This window comes from Protomyctophum parallelum, assembly GCF_964188405.1.
Source record: "Protomyctophum parallelum genome assembly, chromosome: 10".
NCBI classification, from domain to species: Eukaryota; Metazoa; Chordata; class Actinopteri; order Myctophiformes; family Myctophidae; genus Protomyctophum; species Protomyctophum parallelum.
Window position 1 is genome coordinate 21,580,844 of NC_139704.1, and position 18,759 is coordinate 21,599,602.

The 18,759-nt window shown below is 40.2% G+C and overlaps 1 protein-coding gene across 1 annotated transcript in view; it reads left to right on the plus strand.

Annotated features, from left to right (window-relative positions):
• Positions 1-17,781, plus strand: part of mertka (c-mer proto-oncogene tyrosine kinase a) — a 36,283-nt gene extending 18,502 nt beyond the window's left edge. The window contains exons 10-19 of the mRNA XM_083775336.1: positions 667-817; positions 2,541-2,632; positions 2,873-2,968; positions 10,237-10,317; positions 10,421-10,513; positions 11,474-11,595; positions 12,217-12,326; positions 12,876-13,035; positions 14,877-15,013; positions 16,215-17,781. Coding sequence (XP_083631462.1) covers positions 667-817; positions 2,541-2,632; positions 2,873-2,968; positions 10,237-10,317; positions 10,421-10,513; positions 11,474-11,595; positions 12,217-12,326; positions 12,876-13,035; positions 14,877-15,013; positions 16,215-16,686 — 1,514 coding nt within the window. The 3' untranslated portion in view covers positions 16,687-17,781. The remainder of the gene's footprint in view (positions 1-666; positions 818-2,540; positions 2,633-2,872; positions 2,969-10,236; positions 10,318-10,420; positions 10,514-11,473; positions 11,596-12,216; positions 12,327-12,875; positions 13,036-14,876; positions 15,014-16,214) is intronic.
• The last annotated feature ends 978 nt before the right edge of the window (positions 17,782-18,759 follow it).

Here is an 18,759-nt window from a genome sequence, read left to right on the forward strand (position 1 = left end):
TAAAACAAGTCAAGAACTAAATCACTAATAAAATAAGACAAAATAGACAAAATAGAGTGAATGCAGCATTAGAGTTTCGGCGTCTTGCTCAAGGACTCTTCAACCTTAACCCAGGGATCGAACCGGGAACCTTCCGATTCCCAAGTGGCCTCTCTACCTCCTGAGCCACTGCCGCTCCGTTGAAATGAGCTAACAATGCACAGCCACAATATACAGTAGAATCCTGCTCTGAAAAGGGTTTCCCTTTAACTCCTTACTGACAGTGACAGCAACATATACAGTACATTTCAACCTCTAAAAAGCACGACTCTTAACCCATTGAAAGCATCTGTGTAATTTTAGATGTAAGTTGGCTATTCAAAAATAGCTATATATATTATAATTATACATTATATTATATACCGGTATATAAAGCCAAAGATTTTAACAAAAATCGTTGCTTCTGCATGGGGGTCCCTGGAAAAAAAATACATTTTGGGGGTCCGTGACATGGACAAAGTTTGCAAACCACTGACAAGTTTTTTTTTTCTTCAGAAAACTGTTAGGATTTAGAATACATTCATAAGAATCAGCCTCAGGTTATAATGGGTTAAATGTGGGTTCTTGTAATATTATCCCTGCTTGAGTGGACTTTATATAATTCTTCCTGTTGCCGTCTCTCCCCAGGTTGGACGGCGTCTCCGTCACCCAGTCCTGACAGCAGGGGCTCAGACTCTGCCTACATAGCTCTGGGGGTGGTGTGTGGCGTCTGTCTGCTGCTGCTGGTCCTCTGGGTGGCTGTGTGCGCTCACAACGGCACCACGGACGCCTGGTTTGGGTATGTCCCCCGTCCCCGTCCCAGTCCCCGTCCCCCCCGTACAAACAACAGTGGTGGAAAAAGTACTCAATTGTTTTAAAGTATCAATACTGCAACACAGAACTACTCCGCTACAAGTACAAGTCCAGAATTAAAAATGTACTTGAGTGAAAGTGCAAATGTATTGGCATCAAAATGAACTTAATGTACCAAAAGTAAAAGTACTGTTGTGTACTGTCTCAATTCAAATCATCATTTGAAAATAGCAGATTTACAAGCTCACAATGCGTCACATTGTGACTATTTTCAAATGGCTGAAGTGGTTCTTGTATGTTTTGTAATAATAATCTACAAAGTAATTAGTAACTACAGTTTTCAAATAAATGTAATGGAGTAAAAGTACAATATTTGCCTCTGAGATGCAGTGGAGTAGAAGTAAAAGTATTGGAAATTGGAAATACTCAAGTAAAGTACAAATTCCTTAAAACTGTACTAAAGTACATAACTTAAGTAAATTTACTTAGTTACTTTCCACCACTGGGCATGTTGACTTAACCTGCTACTTAACCACCGTCCAAACAATTCATCTTCAAGTCGCAAAAGCGATGCTCCAAAGTTGATTGGGTTGGTTTGAGGGGGATTCCAGGGGATCTTCAGCTAAATGAAGAACAGTTCAATGATTTCACGAGACATGAACAAAGCATTTCCCCAGCCAAAAACGTTGAGAACCCCTTGTATAGACTGTTGTAGAATTCTGTATTAATTTTAATCTAACAACTACAACCTTCTCTTATGGGGGTCCCTGGCACAAAATCTTGACATGAAAATGTTTGAGAGAAGCACTGCACTGTGCATTATCTGCAGCCCAGTGAGCCCACTGACTATGTGTGTGTGTGTGTGTGTGTGTGTGTGTGTGTGTGTGTGTGTGTGTGTGTGTGTGTGTGTGTGTGTGTGTGTGTGTGTGTGTGTGTGTGTGTGTGTGTGTGTGGTTGTGGTTGTGTGAGCCACAGCCACGCGTCATGTTATAATATAGAGGACATTGTGTGACTGCTGACACCAGCACTGTTCACTCCTCTTTCAAGGCCACTTCCATTAACTTCAATAACTACATCAGTGATATTCTCAACCTTTTTAATTTCAAGGATCTCCAGTTTCAAAAAACGTTTGATAGACCCCTATTTGATACAAATGTATTTCATCTATGGGACACCGGACACTATAATGTATAACATCCTATACTGTTAATTTAATTCAGTGAATGTACAGAATGTAACTCTCTCACTGTCCATTTGGACCCCTGGTTGTCCCCTGACCCAAGAAACATTGAACTAGCCTAAATGCTTCCTATAGCTCTTTTAAATAGGATGTTTCTTTTCCCTTTAATCACCCGGCCTTGCACCTGGCTGACACCATGCGTAGCTTTGTTTACAGCTGGAGGAGCTCCGCTGCAGACAGCCAAAACAGTCCTCTCACAGCTGCTGCTGTTCTGGAAATCATTATGAAGTCTGTGACTCAGTCTTGCCGCTAAGGATACCGATAAGAAGTGTGTCACGAGTTACGATTCAAAACAATAAAATCATTTCTATCCCCAGACTCTCTATACATAGTAGATCGCCGACTCACTCCTAACCTACACCCGATATTCCAAATGAAATGCCTAACTAAACTAACTGCACAAAAACTGTTCACAGATGTTTGTCTGTGGCGTTGTTCTCATTTAGTTTAACTTTGTCGCCCCCCGCAGGAGGATCTTTGCAAGTGGAGACAAGCAACCGATCCAGATCGTACAATACAGACCCCAGAGGTCCTATAACCGATCAGCCATAGAGATCACACGTAGGTTCTAAACTGCTGTTGTGGGGGTAATAATTATGTGTACACACCTTTGGGAGAAGTACTCGTATTTGTTTCTTATATAAAGGCAACAATACCACAAATAGTATTGGCGTCAAAACAAAAAATACTCACTATGCAGAAAGCCTAATTTCTTACATTTAAAAATAACAAGCTTTGTATTCATTCACATCTTTGTATTCATTACTATATCCTTAAACATGCGTTTGATATTTGTTGTAGTTGGGAACCTTGTTATCAGTGAAGAACTGCGGGCCAAACTTCAGGATGTGATGATCACCAGGAACCTGCTTTCCATCGGGAAGGTTCTTGGAGAGGGTGAGAGAGACAATATAATATCAACGTTGCTGGCTGTCGGGCAGAAACCTCTGCATTTCAACTTTAATATTTTTCGTACATTAATGCTGTGCTTTGTTGTACAAGTAGTGAAAATAACCAGCTTTTAGATTGCCTATTTTTGTCAAAGTGAAAGTGGTTAAGTGCGTAGACCTGTGGGTTTTGCCTGTGACAAGAAGTTTTCCTGAACAGAAAACGGGTTACAAGGTGTCCAATATTTGAATCCATGTAACAAAAAAACATGAATATAAGTACTACATACCCACACGGAGTTGCACCACTGTGATTCTTCTTCCATAAATCAATGCTATTGAACACCCTTTTTGTCTGTGTGTTGGTTGAAAAAGATATTGAACCAATGAAAATAATAAAAAATTGCTTCTGACAAAACCAGCTAACTCCTTTGGACCCACAAACTGTCTCCTAAAGCAGCTAATTCCACCCCCTCTCACCCTCATATATAAAGTCACAATATCAACTTTGATGAGGCTGTAATGGAATCTGCGGAAAGGTTAAAGAAGTGCGGATTGGAGGATAAGATTAGAGTAGGCCAAAAGTAAAAACTGAGTATAATGTATGCAACAATGCATCCAAAAGGAAAGAGTTTTTTATGGACTCACAATAGTGATTATTGGTTAAGTTAAGTTTTGCCATTGTTCAATATACAGTGACACAATGGTTTTATAACAACAAACAAATAAGGCAACGCCAAATTAAACATACAATAACCGTTGCCGACATTGGACCCAAGAAAACATCTCAGCACCATAGTGTGTCCATTCAGAATTGTCCATCAGCCCACTTTGAGGAGCAAGCCAAGTCTTTTTAGTTCTTTCACAATGTGCAGGGCCCAGACATGTTGCGAATTTGCAGATTGGCCATTTTCAACAGAACAGCACACGTCCCGGCTTCCCAAAAGACCAGAAATTGTCACCCCACAGGTGACATTCCTGGGGCACATGACCGCACATGATCGCCGGATTCAGAGTCCAGAGTGCTAACAGCACTCTCATTTAGGAACATCAGTGTCATAGTAGCAGACATGATCGCACATCATCATCATCATCATCATCATTCATCATCATCCTCATTCATGTTGTCGTCTTCATAGGATCATATGGAGCTGGAAAAAAACATACTACAAACCAATTTTTTAAAAGCCCTACTCTATCTAGTCTATCTAGAGTGTTGACGGTGGACTCAACACTTTGTAATATGACGGGAATATGATAATACTTTTAACATGGACACATATATATATACCAGTCAGCTGTTACTTTATAGACTGTTGATTCCTTACTTACAGAAGGTGTAAGTAACACCTTTACTTATTCAGCCTGTGGAAACGGTGGGGGTGCAATTAAACCCTAGGGGGTCTCACAGCTGACTACCAGCTGACACTATAACCATCTCATTTACTGTCAGTCCACCACCTTCCAACGTCTCTACACGCATTTGTATAACTACTGCCTAAAAATACATTCTCATGTCTCACTAGTATGGCATAATTCAAACAATACCGCTGTTCAACACTATAAATTGTATAACTACAGTAAAACATTCTGAACATCAATATGTTGCATTTTACTCACGTAATACTCACAGATTTGATTTCCAAAACCCAATGATACTTCTCCTCTGTAAACACAGCGAGATAACCAATTTCGGCGCACATGCACACACATGCAAAGATTAGTCATTTCATTAGTAAATCACTCCATAAACATATGAATCTGGACCGCCTCCACCTTGAACCTAAAAAGAAACCTGGATCAGAACATTCATACATTTATACAGGAAACACATTGTATTTAAATACTTTGTCTATTTCAGGGCGTCCCCTGAACCAGAACTGCGGACTCACTCACATTAGTCTGTGTGACTCCTATGAATAATATCTTATAAATACAACATATAGTACTTATATTCTAGAATGTACAACAACTCCTATCTCCGGTTCCATTCCACCATCAGTGTACAGCCCCTTACTGGACCTTTAGATAATTGAACAATGTATAACACATAACTTTTAATAAGCCCAAGCAACTCCAGCTTGTTAAACAGGTTATCATTCTCAGTCTTAATTTTACTCATGCAGCCAATACATTTCTCAGTCTTAAATTTAACTCACGCAGCCAGCCAATACATCAATAGCAGTAATTGAATCACTATTACAGTAATTGAATCACTATTATTTCTTGCCCTGATGAAAATAGCTACTCAAAGTTACTCTATAAATGACATCTATGATGATGTCAGTGTCTTCTTCTTCTCCCTGCTATTTACTTATTTAAATGACGACTGCACAGCTCACAGTTGCTCTTACGTTCCGCTGTACTTTTACTTGTACTTACATTAAATTGAATCTCACCTCATCTCATCTAAGACACACATTCCATTTTCCAATTTAAATTCAATGGTCCTGAACAAGAACAACATAGTTTCAATCATTACAAATACTATTTCAAATCAATTGGTTTTTAAACAAAACTATGCCTGCACTCACTGTACTACAATACAATGTAGAGATTTGACTGATTTTACACTGTTGCATGACCTATACGACTGCAGTATTCTTATTTGAATGAGTATATTACTACATAATGATCTATAATTTTATCTAATACTGTACTATTAAACTCCACTAATTTACATTAGTATTTTCGGTATCCGAACCTCTGAGCACCTGATCATATTATGTCCTTACATTCAGCCCATGGAAATAACCTGCAGTAAATTCTGTGTACAGAAGTACATGGGGTTTGTTGCCCTGACCGTCGTTATGTCATAAACATTCTAAATAGCACTAGGCCAGCTGTTCTCCCTATCCTTGACCAAGTCACAATAAGGTCAAAATAATGTCAGATCTTGAGCACAACCATTTTAAAGTTTACCAGACCAACCACCCATTTCCTTTCATAGCAGCCATAATTGACAACCCCTCCTTACTATTTTATCAATATGCATCTGTCATTCTTCCCACACCTCTCACCATCACCACAGAGAGAGTAAACACAGTTCCTGCTAGCCACAAAATCAGCAGATGACGTGGTGAGAGAACACAGCCATAGTTCCCAAGGTCTCACAAAATCAGATGTCGAAAACATATCCTCCATTGTTGTCGCAGAAGTCAGCTCTGCCTTGCATTTGAACCCATCCTTTGCCAGTTGCATAGGGTGCCCAAACCCTTCACACAGTGTGTTTCAGTACAGTTCAGTGTCAATCAGTGTCTCAAAGTCCAGTGCACGATCACACCTCCCACAGTGTGATCTGAAAAATCAAGTAAGCGGTTTGTAGCCTGTATCTCTCCCTCTCCATGGTAACAGGTCCAGAGCAGGCTTACTCTGACAGATGCATACCTTTTGCATAACTGCAAATTACTATATTTTAAATGATCACAATTACAGCTGCTATATCCCTAACAATCATATTCCATGTATGTGATCTAATTGCCATATTCTTTGTTCTTACCTAATGTAAATCGCTCTGGATTTAAGACTTTAGCTCTCTGAATTTCCAAAAAGATGTCACCAAATCAATCATCGTCACAACATTCTTATTTGCCAATCAGTGACTAGTTGTTAGCCTTGTTATCCTTGATAAATGCAATCTCCTGTATCAGCCAGATGTATACACAGTGTTCGGGCAACTTCTTCATTTTTCTCTTTTACGTGCACATACGTACATGATCAGGTCTCTGGCTCAAATACCACAAAACTAACTTTTTCCCTTACTTGCGGACTCTATCGGTGGGGCCTTGATTCCGAATTGAATTTTAATTCACACATTAATCATGTTACCAAGATTGCCTTTTTTCACCTTAGAAATATTGCACGAATCAGAGCCTATGTGTCCTTGGACGATGCAAAAAACGCTCATCCACGCCTTTGTTTTCTCTCGGCTTGATTACTGCAATGCACTTTTCCAGGACTGCCTAAGAAAACAACTGACAGATTACAACTTGTCCAAAATGCGGCAGCCAGAGTTTTAACTTCACTGCACTGGCTCCCGGTTGTTTTTAGGATTGATTTTAAAATTCTTTTACTTGTCTATCAAGTCCTCAATGGTCTCGCACCTTCCTACCTACATGACTGCTTGCCTAAATATGTTCCAAACCGCCCGCTAAGGTCTTCCACTGCTGGCCTGCTCGCTTTGCCTGTCAGGCAGCCTCTGTAGACATTTTAAACCCACTTCTACAACATTGCCTTTAAGTGATCTTATATATTTTTTTTATTCATGTCCTCACTGTATTGCATTACTGCTTGCTTTTTAATGTCGTTGCCTTGCTTTCCTTTTACGCTTTGCTTTTATTTTATTCTTCATTGTTCTGTAAAGCACTTTGAGCTGCATTTGATGTCATGAAAGGTGCTATACAAATAAAGTTTTACTATTATTACTTTATTATTATGACACACTAGCGTCATGACCAGGGGTGTAGGGGTTAGGCTCCTGCCCTGTGACCCTCATGGCTTCAGCAAGGCTACTTACATACTCCCTATAATCTCACTGTAAACCCTTGTTCTTGACTACGGTAATTGCTTCCAGCATATTTTAACATTCCTAATAACAAATGACAGTTTACAAAAGTAACTATCCTGGGAAGTAATCCTTTACATTCATAATAGGGAACCACCTAGCTTTGGTCAATTTCTATAAATGACATCTATGACAAATGGCTTCATATAACATGAGCCGTCACACAGAGCCTGAGGAGACTCGGAAGAGCAAATAAACAATAAACTAATTACAGGGGGTAATTATCTCACAGCATGACCCCAGGCTAGCATCAACACTACTTCTCACCTTTTCATTACTACTCCGACTACATTTCAAACAACATGCTTGTAGAACTGCTACTTCTTAACCTCTTTCCTAGCACATATCAAATGTATCATCTTAGAATCTGTCCTAACAATTACCTAAGGTAGAACACCACCTGTTTCTGACTGACTGATTTCAACAAACCACTACCCCCAGGCATTATTTGACCACATGGGGTGGAGCACTCCACATTCCTTTATCTTTTCCTGTTTTTACAACGGCCTTATACAAACCACCTCTAGCCACATTTGCTTCCTCAAATGAACCCTATCATTACCAATTTGCCTATGGGGGTGTTTCAATACATGTATACTTTAACAACACATTTATGTAACAATGGCAAAACTTAACTTAACCAATAATCACTATTGTGAGTCCATAAAAAACTCTTTCCTTTTGGATGCATTGTTGCATACATTATACTCAGTTTTTACTTTTGGCCTACTCTAATCTTATCCTCCAATCCGCACTTCTTTAACCTTTGTACCCAGGCAAGTTGAGGTATTTATAATCCGGGCCACCTGCTGTGTTACTGCAATTCTCTGCTAATTTCTGTAACATTTTCCATTCTGTTTTATCTTAAACCTCAACCAATTTAACATTAACAACATACTACTAGTCTGTCACTATTGCTGTTTTCCTTTTCTCAATCTGACATGTCTACAATTTAAACAACATGCCTCGTGCACATAGTAGATCTGCCATTCAACGAAGTCAGGCTATCCTTATCTCACAATCTTACTACACTAATTGACACAGTCCAATATACTATTAAGCAGACGCTCTCAATCCGGAGCGGTTTACAAGAATATCCATGGCATACTCATACAACACGCCACGTATTTTCAGAAAACAGGAGATAGCCTCCTAAATATGGTGCATGGCTCTTAAACTAACTTACAATATTAATCAGGGCATGGCCTGCCTGGGGAATTTAGATTACATTTTGTTTTTCTACATAAACCAATCCTAAATTTTATGACAACTCCCCTTGCAGGGAGCCATATAGACTGCCATCATGCCAGGTTAAGGAGGAAGAAAAATAAATAGTCCTAATTCAGACATTCCACTGCTCATTTGAGGTATTTCCGCAGTTACCATTTCCATCAAGAATACTTTGACCCCACATATAAAATGTAGTTGATAGATTTAACTACCATAGGCTCACTATTTCATCAAGATTTACTTTTAACTCCACAAATTACACAGTAACAATATCTAAAATAGAATATCTTATAATTTCAACACACCAAATATAATATGCCAAGAAAAAAATGAAACCATACCACTCTCACACTCTCCTTCGTTTCACATCCTTACTTTCATCCATATTATGGAACCATTTCCATTTTCTCGACTCGAGAATTATGTCATATCATGTGACTAAAATGTATTATTTTACCTCTATATCAGGCATTACCATATCTCCATTTTAGATTATAAAAATCTCCCATTCCCATTTCCACATTTTCTCTCCCTGTCATACTGACACCTTGCCTCACCCATACTCACACACACCCAGGCAGATAGGCAAACACACTCAAACACCCTCAAACACCGTAGGCCTACATTCACACACTGGCTAGCCAACTTTCGTTGTTTCTTAAAACAACAGGATACCCTGGCAGGATCTCTTGTCCCCCTATTAGACAGCAGGCAACTTAATGAATGATCTATTGAATAGACTACTTTTTCCTAGCCATTCAACCAACCAAACACTATTCCTCCGTCTCTCATATGCACATATGAAAGGCAAAACTTCACAGTTTCCCTCTTTAATATAGGCCATCAAAAAAAAAAATTGTGATCACAACCAAATTCATCACTATACTTTAAACCCCGAATAAAAGTAATACCTCATTTTCCGAACATCAAAACAGATCCATATACTCACTTGCGCGACGTCGGCCCAGCCGAAAGACACAGAACTTTACCCCACCGGGCCGACATCGCCAAGCCCAGCACATCTCGATGGGAAACCTCCAAATATGTAATGGAATCTGCGGACATGTGCTCAAAAGACAAATCACAATAATGAATAATGAGGCAACACAAGAATTCTGAGGTATAGAATATAGAGATTTACTCGAGCAGGAGACAGACTTACACTCATGTATGGAAAACCCAGTCTGACTCTCCGAGTCTCAACAATTGACAGCCTTTATAGCCCTCCTCTTCTTCCACAGACAACCCCCAACATATAGCCACAAGGCATGACCATGTGTGGACAGTGACGTCATAAACCAGGGCTGTAACTTTGAGTATTCTACATGTTTATATATAGATTTCCACGACAAGGCAGTATTGCTTCGTTTAAAAAATATAGGCTATATACTTTTCATTTCCTGAAAAATGAACATTTTGGAGTTAGCTGGTTTCTGCCCGACAGCAGAGATGTATATTTTAAAGCAGTTTCTCCTTTTCGACAGGTGAATTCGGCTCAGTGGTGGAGGGACAACTGAGGCAGCCAGATGGAACATCAGAAAAAGTTGCGGTGAAGACAATGAAATGTGAGCTTTCGCTTTTGTTAGATGCATTCCTGTTGATGATACATCGACGCTATGAAATGAAATATAAAACACATGTGATAAAACTGCTGGCACTCCTTTTCAGTGGACAGTTTGTCCCAAAGGGAGATAGAGGAGTTTCTGAACGAGGCTGCCTGCATGAAAGATTTCAACCATCCCAACGTCATTTGTCTATTAGGTAAGTACAATATGTTTCTGCATATCCTACAACCTATTGTAATTAAAGGTGAAGTAAGTGATGTTTTTTTAAATAAGTGTCAAATAGCTCTGTATTCTGTTAGTAGTCATTGCTATAGAGTTTGTTCAATAACAGGTGTCTTTCTGTCTATACCGGTCTTTATTAAACAGGTCAGGATACACATTTCATCCAATCAGGAGAGAGAATGCATACAAGTGCAATTGGAAGCGATGAAACAAATAAACAAAGAGACAAAATTGGAACAGGAACGCTATAAAATTGAATGAATGGGTTATTTTTGAGTGGTGCAACCACTCCCTTACGGAGCTATGTGTGTGGGTGGCTGGCTGGCTGGCTGGCTGGGTGGGTGGGTGGGTGGGTGCGTCTGAGTACGAAAACAGCATGGTTGTTTTTCACCACCTGTGTGCAACACACACACAAACACACACGCACATATTAACTGTATATATGGTGATTTCGGGTGTGCCAGTACAGTGATAGTATAGTAGGCTACAGTACAGTAGAGGGACCCCTACACGGTAACTCTGGCCGGCACCCAGGGTGCCGGCCGGAAACGGGCCGACACCCAGGGTGCGTTCCTGTTTTTTTCTGATTGGATGAAATTGGCAACCCTCCTGAAAAGATTAGTTTCTTTCTGTACATTAAAGAGATTGAGAAAGTGGGAGACCCCTGGTACTGAACAAACACTCTATACTATAGCAATGATTACTTATCATAATGGAGATTCATTTTTTTTAACAAAAAGCGTTTTGTGTCATTGAAAGAATTACACCACCTTTAACACGTCCCTTATAAGAAAATATAGTGTGATTTCTACTTTTGCGTGTTGTATGGTATAATACATCCTCAGAGTGTGTATGGTAACTTGTTATTGCTAGGTGTGTGTTTTATGGTATAATACATCCTCAGAGTGTGTACGGTAACTTGTTATTGCTATAGGTGTGTGTTTGGAGGTTGGCTCGGGGGGACACTCTCCCAAACCTATGGTCATCCTTCCTTTCATGAGATATGGGGACCTGCACAGCTTCCTGCTACGCTCACGCTTAGGCGACAGCCCGCTGGTAAGAAGCATGGTACATTTTCAACCATTATTCAGTGGTTAGCCTACTGAATAATCAATGAATAACTAAGGCCACTCAGTACATGGTTTTACATTGTATAACATGTAAGCAACTGCAGTTGAGCTGCCGCTAACAGTAGTAACAACCACTATCTGTGTAAGGTTTGAATGTGATTGTAATGGTTAACTGAGAAAAGCGCAATCTGTGTAAGTAATTTAATTCATGAATGGTAAACAGTGCATTTATCTATAATGCCTATATCCAAAATGCTAACCAGTGCAAGGTACCACCACCTGTGCTGATGGGGAACAATTCAAGGTTCAGTGTCTTCCTCAAAGACAACTTGACAATAACCAGGGAGCCGGCGATCAAACTGGTTATCTTCCAATTCCCAAACGGCTGCGCATCCTGAGCCACTGCTACCGCCATGTAAGCTTCCAGTCAGAGACTTAACAAGGCGTCCTTGGTCTCTCACTGAATGTTGAATGACTATTGCGCAGATAGTACTAGCTCAGTAGTACTGTATTTTTAGGTAAGCCTCAAAATGGGGAAAGTAACTAATGAGTTTTTCTTTGATAAATGTGATTGTAATAAAGAATATGATTTTGTCTTTTCACACAGTTCTTGCCCACTCAGACACTTCTCAAGTTCATGATTGACATTGCCCTGGGTATGGAGTATCTGAGCAGCCGTAACTTTCTGCACCGTGACCTGGCTGCTCGCAACTGCATGTAGGTTTTACCTTTTGTGTGGAGTAGTTTGTGTACTTTACCTCCCAAATGTATTTTTTCAACCAGTTATCACCAGTTATTAAAGATTTTATGAATAGGACATAGTGGTCCAAGCTTAACAACAGCAAAACAATGAAAGAAATCTATGTATAACCTCTTGACACTTCAATTACAACAAAACGTATGAATATATTATTTTTAGTTAGTTTAGCTGTCTTGGATCCCAATTTTCTTCAATACATTTTCGGATTCTTCATTTAGAGAAAGAAACGATTCAATATTTCATGGGGTGACAAATTAATAGCAAAAAGGTAATTTTGGGACTGTGAATTACTCCTTAAAGTATCTACTTGAGGGGGTGTGGTGCCATTAAAAAAAAAAGATGCACGTCTAATCTACTTGTTTTGAGTACTGTTTGCAGCTGCAGTTATTTGCAACCATAAAAGTATTATTGTTATAGACATGTGTACATTGTGTACGTTGCTGATTGAGACTATATATCCAAACTGTTGAACATAATGAAATGACGGTTCATTGTTTTCCTGGCAGGCTGCGCGATGACATGACGGTCTGTGTGGCAGACTTCGGTTTGTCCAAGAAGATCTACAGTGGGGATTATTACCGGCAAGGCAGAATAGCCAAAATGCCCGTCAAATGGATCGCTGTAGAGAGCCTGGCCGACAGAGTTTTTACTATAAAAAGTGACGTGGTGAGCATCATCTTCTACTACTGCACTTGCATTTAAGTCCAAATGTGCTTAGTGCAGTGTGACTATGTCAGACACATGGCAACACAGGTTCCTTTCCAGTAATACAGTCACCATTTCAGTCAGAATGTGCTGAGTTTACAGCCGTGTGAATGTGTCAGACAGGAGGTAACAACAACACTGGTTCCATTCCAGTAATAGTCAGCTTTTACACTCAAATGTTAATATAAGTACAGTATACACTATACAGTCATGTGTCAGTAAGACTGGTTTCCATTTGAGCATGGATTCATGCACTTTTCTACTTGACTTCCACATTCATCATTCATAGGAATGTTACTGAAAGTGCTTTGTGCTGAATTATTGTGAAGTAGACCATCCCACACCACAATGGAGACTTGGCTTTGGCTTTTTTTGTGATTCATCCATTTCGGAGCTTTTAATTGCCGATATTGTGCTTTTAATTGTTGCTTCTATTCTATTCTATTCCATCCTATTCAAACCTTAAAATTCTGTGAGTGCACATTGTTTAGCAAAAGATTTGTAATTGAGAGAAATTTGTTTAATTGAAACGTAAACAAATGCAAAGCATCCTACTATAAATGCACAAACTCTCTGTGTGTGTATCTGCGTATCTGTCTGTGTATCTCGAGAACCGTCCAACCGATCGACTTCAAATATGCCACGGTTCTCTGCGTATTGAAAATGTGTCCAAATCATTTGAAAAATAGCTGATCTACAAGTATCTCAAAGCATCGCATTGCGGCACATTGTGAGCTTGTAGATCAAGTTAGTTTCAAATGGACAGTAGAATTTTCAAACCGTTATAGTGGAGTGAAAATGTATAATATTTGCCTCTGGGATGTGGTGGAGCAGAAGTACAGAAGTATAGAAACATATACTCAAGTAAAGCAAAGGTACCTCAGAATTGTACTTTAAGGAGTAGTTCACCCAATTTATTTTTTACTTATTTTCTATCAATTGCACACCTCATGAAGCATATATATGTTTTTGTTTTTTGTCACATTGGCGGAGTGATTCAATGGAGTCTCCTACCGGAGAATCCGCCAGTCATCAAACGGATACTGGAGAACTCACCAGTTTACCAAGTCGCCACAGTGAAAATTCTTCATCAATGTCTTCATCGTTATGCTAACATGCTGTCTTCATCAGTGTAGTATGTCAAACTCACAGATGTTATAGTTAATTTCCAACATGATCAAATTATTTTGTGCAATTAAATGGTCAGCTAGATGATGATAAAAAGGTGAGTATGTGAATACCAATGATAAGTAGGCCTACCATTTCAGGAATAGTTTACTAATGAATTACATTGTTTCGGTACTTTGGTGATTAAACTTTTGGCATTCCTACTTTCTCTAGTGTTAACTCTAAACAACTATCCTCTCTCTCAATTCAATGCAATTTAAATGAAGGTGAAGTCAAACTAAAATGCACTAAATCGCGGCGAGTTGGTAAACTGGCAAGTTCTCCGGATACCCATCAAACTACTCCTTTAAACCACTTAGTTAGGACTGAGACCAGATTCTACAAAATGTATTATGTCTCAAATCTAAATCATGAATAACTCATGTTTCATGTCAGTGGTTCTCAAACTATTTCAGGACCCACAGAATTGTCTGTATTTCATGGCCGCGTACCACCATCTGAAAATATGTTGTTCCAGGTACCCCCAGAAGCAAATATTTGAGCTCTACAAGCTCCTAGCGCGGCACTCATGCCGCACTATGAGCTTGTACAGTAGATCTGCTATTTTTCATATAAGTACAGTATACCACTTGGATGCTAAACATGTGTGTTTCATATTATTGTGCGTTGTGCAGTGGGCGTTTGGCATTACCATGTGGGAGATTTCTACACGAGGCATGACGCCCTACCCTGGCATCCAGAACCATGAGATCTATGATTACCTTCTGGAGGGCCACAGGCTGAAGAAGCCAGCCGACTGTCTGGATGAGCTGTGAGTGCTTCTCAACCAAACCTGTACCCAATACCAATGTCTGTTCTTTATCGTTATGGTTTGACCAAGGACAATGGAATTGACGTAGTTTATCGTGCTTTTTGCCCAACAAAATGTACATGTATGTCATGTACATTTCTTTTAACATGATGTCCGAATATATACAATTAAATAAAATCAAACACTTCTACACTTGAAGAAAGCTCAGTGTTCATGTAAGTTGGTGATTCTCAACCAATGAGCATTGATTAGGCCATGGATCCCTATTTCATAATCTTCTTTTTGATTCTGTGGGACCCGAATCTACACTGATGTTTATTTACTGTAACTCTGAGAGTTACAGACCCGTAAGGGTCTATTTGGACCCATGGTCGCTAACGTTGAGAAACTGATTTAACTTATTTTGGTTCATTTGCATGTCAGTACAGTGTTCACTCATGATTTGACTGTCTGTACTGTAGGCTCAAAGTTTGTTTTGGGTTTCATTATTTTGAAAGTAGAAAGTAGATCAGATGACACCTCAGGAGGAAATGAAAGTAGTAAACTAGCACGTTGTTTATCAAAACTCCCAAAGAAAGTTGTGCAATGTATTAAGTTAACAGCTGATGATATCATTGCTGTCGGATGGATGGAAGTCCAAAAATGTGTGTCCCTGGCTGCCTGGCTGTGTCTGAGCACGAAAATAGCATTTGGTTGGTTTTCCCAACCAAGTGTCACTGTTGTGTTGTGCAGCCTAATACACACACACTGTGACACACATAGAGGCTAGGTTTCCCAAACGCCTCAGGTCTACCATTCTGAAATTTAATTTAATAATATTTGGACTGCTGCACAGCTGACAGTAGGCTCTCTTTACGCTTATTTTTTTTTAAATAATAATAAATATATATATATATATATAGTATAATACAGTACAGGGACACCCTGGGGCCCGCCGGGGACCCCCACACAGTAACTGTCATTTCTCTACCGTTTCGGACGAGGGGCGGCTTGTCGGAACCGAGCCGGCACCCTGGCCGCGTTCCTGTGGGTCTGGAAGTTCCAGGGACCCCCTGGGGACCCCCACACGGAGTTGCACCACTCACTTCACACGGGTGTGATTTTTAAATATTGTGTGCTTGTGTGTGTGTGTGTGAGTGCGTGTGCATGCGTGTGTGTGTGTGTGTGTGTGTGTGTGTGCACACGCATGTTTTGTGTCAAGGTTCGAGATCATGTACAGCTGCTGGAGGGCTGACCCACTGGACCGGCCCTTCTTCCCTGAGCTGCGAGAGCGCCTGGAGAAGCTCACGGAGAAGCTCCCCGAGTCCTCCAGCAAGGAGGACATCGTCTACATCAACACCAGCTTCGCCGAAGACGACCCTGGCGGAGAGGCGGCGGCGTCTCACAACAACTCCCCCGGACCCCTGTTTAGCTCCTCCCCTTCCTGCTGCAGCAGCAGCAACAACCGGCGAACGGCACCGGAGAACTCCACGGTCACGGCGGACATCCACGGCAGCCTGGAGGACGAGGACGACCGCTACGTGGTGGTCATCACCAACGAGGACGCCGCCCTGAGGGCCGCCGCGGCGGACACGCCGTTTTTGCCGGCGAGGAATGGAAGCGCCGACCGCAACAACTTACGCGACACGGACCACTTGCACCGAGGACTGTTACCCAGGGAATCGAACCTATGATGAAAGGGACGGTTCGTCGGTTCCACCTGGCTCGTCAGTACGAAACATTGTGTATGTCCCGCCAAAACCTTTCAGGAAATGGAAAAATGAACCTGCGTTCCAATAGCCTCGGTCCCAGGCTTACTTATCTGCGAAAAGAAAAGCCTGGTCACAACCTAAGGCAGAGAAGCTATCGGCGGTTGTATCCTCCGGAACAGCCGTCGAATGTATTTCCCCCGGATACGATATTTTCCCGACCAATCACAACACTTGTTTCATTCGCGGAGAATGTAAACTGATTTGTAAAGCATCAACGATTTCACTTCCGCTAAAATCCCGCAACTTCCGCTGATAGTCTTTTCAGCTTAGGTCTTGCCCAGGGTGGCGTTCCAATGGAACCAATGCAGTTAGTTAGCCACAAGCTCTTCTTTTCTATCTATGAAACCCACGGACACACTTAAGACACTTTTTTCAAAATCCTTGCTATTTCTGCTACTTTTAGCATGACACAACTAAGTACGGATTAATTTATGAAAAACATAAACATTTTAAACATGGAACTACGAGGTTTCTGCACGTCAGTGACAATGTGGTTCATTATAGACATTACGCCTCAGCACCTTGTCTTTGAAAGAAATAAGTAAGAACAGTGACCAGTTGTCCTGGGGCAACGTGTGCTTCACAATGCATCAGTTAGGGTTCATGTGTGTAAATATTAGAAATATGTATTTACACATGTTACAATAAGCTTTTAATACATTGAACTGTGAAACCTTTTACTGAAATGAAGTTTGTATTAATGTAAATATTTAAAATGTACATTTATTGTAAAATGTTGCACATTATTTACTGTATATTGAGGTGGACATTCCTTCCCAATATTCATAACTTACTGTACAGTTAAGGCTTTTATTTTGCACATGAGGAAGGAATTTTCATATTTCTCCTGCCATGGTGCAACAAATACCAGGTTTAATTCAGCAAAATAGAACAAAAATAAAAACAAGTAGCTACCATGTGATCTTAGACTTCATGTGGCCAGCCAATGAGATTCTTGAGGAAGGTCCTTACCACCAAAATAAGGATGAATTTTTAATAAACTCATTGCAGAGGTGATCCGTTTTTTTCTTTTATGTGGGTTTTGATATCCTGTACCACAGAAGAGTAATCAGATCAACCTATCTCGTTTGTACACTCAGAGTTACAGACCTGTAAAGGTCCATTTTGAGTAGACCCATGGTCCCCAGACCGGATGTTGAGAAAATATAGGGGACTCTCTTTTTCGCACAGCCTGGGAGTCGATGGGCACTGATTTGTTTTACAGCGCCGGCTACTACTAATAGGGCGGGGTTATATAACCTCACAAAAACTATGCCTAAACCTAACCCTAACCTCACAAAAACTGTGCCTTAAACTAACCCTAATCTTACCTCACAAAAACTATGCCTAAACCTAACCCTAACCTTACAAAAACTATGCCTAAACCTAACCTCACAAAAACTGTGCCTTAAACTAACCCTAATCTTACCTTACAAAAACTATGTCTAAACCTCACAAAAACTATGCCTAAACCTAACCTAAACCCTAACCTGTAAAACAAGCGCCCTATCAGTGCCCATCAACAACCAAGCTCTGTGAAAAAGGTGGTCCCTGCAGAAAAATAATGTTCCTGTGCCTGGTGATTGGCTGCCTGGAGAGGAGTTTGCTGCTATTTGTTTTTGACATCCTTTTTCCCTTAAAGAAAAAGAGAAAAAAAAGACAATACTGAAATATCAATGGCATTATTAGCTTACTGCTCAATGCTGAACATGCTGTACCTTGAGATGGCTGTAGGTGCACACCTGTGTGCAATGACATCATTTGTAAGGAATTATGGTAACTAAATCTGTAAAACTGTCTCTGTCTGAAATTATGCTGCTGTAAACTGCAGATTATGATCAAAACATGTATAGCCCTTTGCCTAGAGCCCATTCTGATGTTACACGGCCCTATACTTTTATTTATTTTATTTATCTTTTTTTTTTAAATATTAGAATTTTGGGGGACATACATTTTTTGAAGATATTTTGAAATAATAATAATTAAAAACCAGTG